This window comes from Eptatretus burgeri, chromosome 1 (genome assembly GCF_056783735.1).
Source record: "Eptatretus burgeri isolate ZD-2024b chromosome 1, Ebu_testis_v1, whole genome shotgun sequence".
Classification (NCBI taxonomy): Eukaryota; Metazoa; Chordata; class Myxini; order Myxiniformes; family Myxinidae; genus Eptatretus; species Eptatretus burgeri.
This window is the reverse complement of record NC_140961.1, coordinates 114,320,281-114,326,280: the sequence shown is the minus strand read 5'-3', so window position 1 is coordinate 114,326,280 and position 6,000 is coordinate 114,320,281. Positions and strand designations below refer to the sequence as shown.

General features: G+C 45.2%; 1 protein-coding gene across 1 annotated transcript; it reads left to right on the top strand.

Annotated features, from left to right (window-relative positions):
• Positions 1-214: 214 nt before the first annotated feature.
• Positions 215-4,463, top strand: LOC147035218 (tetratricopeptide repeat protein 32-like). Its single transcript, XM_085895625.1, has 3 exons — positions 215-443; positions 564-721; positions 4,116-4,463. The coding sequence occupies exons 1-3, from the start codon at positions 277-279 to the stop codon at positions 4,241-4,243; spliced, it is 453 nt and encodes a 150-aa protein (XP_085751751.1). The 5' UTR covers positions 215-276; the 3' UTR covers positions 4,244-4,463.
• Positions 4,464-6,000: the final 1,537 nt, after the last annotated feature.

The following is a 6,000-nucleotide window of genomic DNA, read 5'->3' as shown; positions in this document are numbered from 1 at the left end:
GAGTCGGGTTGTCAAAACAGTGAGACTGAGTTCACTCTTGATATACAAAGCTCCAGGTTGTAATCTCCAAACTCAAAAGTCTGTTCACGTGTACGGTGCTAAGGATGTAGACTATCGACTATAGAGGAGACTGTGTACATCGGCAGATGCTGAACATCCGTGTTACCACCAGTAACCAGCAGAGAGAGCCCGAGTCACTGCAACCGATCTCGTGACGATTCCAGAGTTTTGAGTTGTCGTGACGGACGTACTTCGTGGACGAAAGGGAACTCAACGATGGAGGCAAGTCCCCAGTGTCAGGGTCACGCTGCTTGTCCATCTGAACTGCCTTCCCGTACATGTCGTGTCCACTTGTCTCACCAAGCCGAGTGTAGTTTCCATCTGAAGCGCTTTCACGAGTCGGAAGTTTTGTACAATCGTCTCATCGGTGAAGGCCTATTGAGGTAAGGAATGTCGAAGCCACTCACGCGTTCGTATGTCTACTCGCCATCACTTTTAAAGCCGACACGATTCGCCATTTTGCACCGTGTGCTGTCACTGCGATGATTCTGTCGTGTTTGCAGAGATCACGAGCTGTCGGTGGCACTCAATAACCGCGGGCAGATCAAATACCTGCGCGTGGACTTCCATGGAGCTATGGAGGATTACAGCGAGGCCGTGAAGGCCGATGGAGATTTCCCGGTGCCGTACTACAACCGGGGTGTTGTTCTGTACAGGCTCGGTGAGTGTGTCCATTTGAAGACCTGAGTGCAAGAAGTACTTTAGTTACAAAATTACACTTTTGAGATATTGAGGATCAAAGTTTTCAAAACATGCTGCACATACTTTTTTTGAAAGGTGGCATATATACTGAAACGCAAAATAAACTTACCACTTGTTTGAAATGTAATAAAATTGTAACAGTTCAAAATAAAACAAACCAACAATTGCTAATTGAAACATTGGCATTTTATTGATGACATGTCAAGTTTTTGACCAAGATACACCATCTCATAAGTTTGTTCTACAGTACAGAACAGCACAGGGTGCAATGTCAGTCCCCTTTCAATATCGTGGGTGGCCACCATTGTTTTGGATACGGGCAGTGCATCGTCGGCGCATACTGCCTACCATTCTTTGGATGGATTGCTGCTGGATTCTGTCCCGCTCAGTCCTCAATGTCTGAAGCCATCTGACTTAGGACCATCTGCCTGTCCTGCTTTGCAGTGGTGACTCTTGGCCTCCCTGATTGAGGTCTGTCATCTGCAGAGTTGTGCAGGGTGTCTCTGTCCACCAGGGCTGATATCGTCTGGTGTGAACAGCCAAGGTGACGTGCCACCTCACGGTAGCTCGATCTGCCTTGCAATATGCCCAAGGCACACTGCAGTTGATCCCTTGACAATCGTGGCATGTTGATTGAAAGGCCCATTTTGCACTGGCCTTTTTAAAGTCAATATCAAGGCATCACGTGCAGCTCATTAAAATCATCCCGTACCCCTTGGCTAATCACTGACAGTCAAAACGGCTGTTCACAGCTGTGCTATGAAGTGACCATTGAAGGTTCAACTGACCATTTTGTCTGACAGTGAGGACACTATTGTCCACAAATAAGGTCACACATTTACCATACGCAGTGTTATTGTTGATATTTGAAGGTTTAAAAGGTGCTGTTTCTTTTGCGTTTCAGTATATATGGAGCCTGTTTGCTGGCTCCAGGGGCTATACGGAGCAGACAAACCCTTTTTTGTGGAAAAATAATCCTTTATTATGAAGAAAACGATTAAGTTAGTTTTGGATTTAAGGACTTTTTGTGGCTGAATACCTGGACTTGGGTACTTTTTGTGGCTAAATAAGTGGACTTGGGTACTTTTTGTGGCTAAATACCTGGACTTGGGTACTTTTTGTGGCTAACTTCCTGGACTTGGGTACTTTTTGGATAAATACCTGGACTTGGGTACTTTTTGTGGCTAAATACCTGGACTTGGGTACTTTTTGTGGTTAAATACCTGGACTTGTGTACATTTTGTGGCTAAATACCTAGACTTAGGTTTTTGTGGCTAAATACCTGGACTTGGGGACTTTGTTTGGCTAAATACCTGGACTTAGGTACTTTTTGTGGCTAAATACCTCAACTTAGGAACTTTTTGTGGCTAAATACCTGGACTCAAGTACTTTTTGTGGCTAAATACCTGGACTTGGGTAATTTTGTGGCTAAATACCTGGACTTGGGTACTTTTTGTGGCTAAATACCTGGACTTGGGTACTTTTTGTGGTTAAATACCTGGACTTGTGTACATTTTGTGGCTAAATACCTAGACTTAGGTTTTTGTGGCTAAATACCTGGACTTGGGGACTTTGTTTGGCTAAATACCTGGACTTAGGTACTTTTTGTGGCTAAATACCTCAACTTAGGAACTTTTTGTGGCTAAATACCTGGACTCAAGTACTTTTTGTGGCTAAATACCTGGACTTGGGTAATTTTGTGGCTAAATACCTGGACTTAGGTACTTTTTCTGGCTAAATACCTGGACTTGGGTACTTTTTGTTGCTAAATACCTGGACTTAGGTACTTTTTGTGGCTAAATTCCTGGACTTAAGTACTTTTTGTGGCTAAATACCTGCACTTGGGTACTTTTTGTGGCTAAATACCTGCATTTAGGTACTTTTTGTGACAAAATGGCTGGACTTGGGTACGTTTAACACACAAAGCCCTTTATTGCTCATTTTTGATTGCCAAACAGTCATTTTTGCTACATCTCATGGGGCTGTACAGTGTACATACATCCAAAACACAGGGAATCTGGGTCCGCACAGCATTGCACTGCACTGCCACATGCACAGTTTTATGAGGGTTCAAAAGCTGCTGACGAATGTAGTGTCTTTTTCAGTACCAGCAAAGTATAATGCATAGAAACTTCATACCTGATGCTTTGGCATCCTTCATTCTCTTTCTAGCCAAGTCTCCAGGGTTTCTTTTACATTTTTTGCCCTCGTCATGCCTGTTATCAGGGTTATCCTCATTCACACCATGCTGTCCAGCCTCCATGGTCGCCATTTTCATAGCTTGTCACGTGACACATACTAGCATTTTGATTGGACAGTCATGGACTTAGGAACTTCTTGCTCAAACATTATGGACTTGGGTATTTCTTGCACCGCATTTTAGTGGATTCAACAATGACCATATAACAATATACAGGACTTGAGGTCTTATTTTCGGAATTTTTTGGTATCAAATGATGCTCTGGCCATTATAGATTATAGTACTGGTGCCAGCTCATTTTTTTCAAAAATGTGACTTAAGTACTTCTTGCACCCAGGTCTTCGAGTGGCTACGCCATTTTGAGAAACTACTTCCCCCCCAAATCAGATTTTCTCGAACAGAAAGCCTGCTGGCTGTCCGACAGGGTGGTATCCAGGTAGTGCATTTACCTTTGAGCCATCGAGCCTCAGTACGACTGTCGAACTGACTGGACGAACGGAGTTTTGTGTTACATCATCTTTCTGAATTCTGATGGACCTCAAGCTCGGTGTGCTCTCTGCGAGCATTAGTTAGTGAATTTTAAAGATTCCCGTGTTGGCTTTCATGAAGAGTTGGTGAGTTATCACCTGCATGCTCGAGTGGTGTTGGCTCAAGATCCTCGAGTCTTGAGTTAGACCCGTTAAAATAACACCAGGTGGGTTGACTCGGCTTGTCATCGTTCCTAGGTCAGGAAAATGAGTAACAGGTTAATGGTAACAGGGGCACTGCATCAGCGGCACAGCGGTCCCCCCCCCACCTTCCAGAAATGATGCAACCAGCAGCCACAGGCTTTATACGAAACAACAACAACTTGTATCCTGAAAAAATTCCAAATTCCTGTCCAAATCACCATGACTCGAATACTCGGGCATCAGAAGCAAGTTCATGGAAGAGCTGGACCAACCCCACTACACAAAGTGGTCATCGTTTCTCCCGTTAAAGTAATATCGTAGTTGTAGTAATGGAAGTCAGATGGTTGTCATCACAAAATTACCCCCTGCTTGCTATATTATCATGGTCACACAAATCTAGTGTCAGTTGACCGAGATGATGTGTCGTCAAAAGTGCCATTTTGAAAGGTCTCGAGTCACTTGTGTTGGACACTGCCTGGCAGGTTTGTATGATGAAGCAATTGAAGACTTCCGCCATGTGCTGAAACTCGATGCATTGTTTGAAGATGCCAAAGCAGGTCTGAAACGAGCGCTGCTTGATCGAGATCAATGGAGATCAGGCAGCATTTGATAAATGCCCAAAATAAATGCTTTCGAAATGTTTCAATCCATGGTGCCCTTTAAAAAGTTTGGTAACAAAAGTTGTCACAAAAAAAGATCTCACAAAAACAAAAGTTGTACATACACACACACACACACACACACACACACACACACACACACACACACACACACACACACACACACACACACACACACACACACACACACACACACACACACACACACACTGAACTTCACCTCAACTATCATCTGACCCATTGAGAATAGTGAATATTACAGTGATAGGAGATTCTTGGTTTGATTTATCATATGCTTCTTGTTCAAAGGATGACCGAGAGGGACGCACACTCGCTCGAAGCTGTCCGGCCTGGGTTCGAATCCAGATCCAACTATAAACTGTCGTCCCAGGTTTTGCAGGCAGGGTGAATCATCATTGTTTGTGCTGTGTCTTTGATGGCTGTTAAACCGGATTTCACATCTTTCAGAATCCCCCCCCTCTCTCTCATCCCTCCGCCTCCTACCCCTCAACTTGCTCTCCCACCCCTCCCCTTCTTTTGAGGGGATTGCAACATATAAAAATGAGATTCGGAGTGAGCCGACCGGAGGGGTGCCAAGGTCGCGGCATGTGCGAGCACACATGCATTCAGGCAGGCCTTTACCGGGTAGATAGCTTTGGTTTTAAATGCTCCCACCTAGTTTTATATAGAACCCGGCGATTAACAAGAAAATGTTGGTGTTTGGGAACGTTTTATCACCCTTCTTCCCTTTCCACCATGATGCCTTCCCTTCCCCTCCCACCACGTTCTCTTCCCCTCATGCTGCCTTCCCTCCATCTCCCCTCACGCATACCTCCTCCCCTTTCCACCCCCTATGGACATCTTCAGGCGGTGTATACGTGCTGTATTAATGTACCCCATTTTGTTCAATCCTACACTACCACCTGCCCTCCCTCACAAGTTCCACGACCAAACGTAAGTCGAGAACCCTTCCCCTCACACTTACCTTCCCGCCAAACCCCCTTCCCACATGCCTCCCTCCTCTCCCCCAGCCTCCTCGCCCCCCAGTGTATAGCGAGGTTTGGTGAGGCATCGCTCTCCCCCCCCATCCTAGCTCCCACTCCCTACTCTCTCCCCCTCTCTCTCCCACCTCCATTCCTTCCATCCCTCCTCTCTCCCTTCCCTCCTCTCTCCCATCCTTCCTACTCCCCCCTTAATATCCCTGGCAGTAAATTGACGGGTTATATTTGTTCGTTTAAATATGTAATGATCAATGTAAGAATGCCCTTTCACAATTATGAGAGGGAGGATGGGAAGGGATGATTGAGAGTTGAGGTTCGGAAGGGGAAGAGCAAAGATCGGACAGAGTTGTGAGGGGGAGGTTGAGGACTTTTGGGGGGAGCGGGTTGAGGAGTTATGTTGGGGGAGGGGGTTTGAAGGCATGGAGTGGAAAGGGGATTGTAAGCCTGAGGTTGGAGGGGGAGGTTGAGGACTTCTGGGTTTGGAGGGGGACGGGGCTTAATGACTTGGGATTTGGGAAGAGCTGTTGATGATTTCGGGTTGTGAGGGGGAGTTGGGGAGGGGGTTGATGACTGAGTCACATTCTACATTGAACAGATGTCCTGCAAGTACCTGCTAGTCCATGTGAATATATATATATATATATATATATATATATATATATATATATATATATATATATATATATATATATATATATATGTATATGTAGTTGCGGTTCTGGGAATTGCATCCCTCCAACGCAATG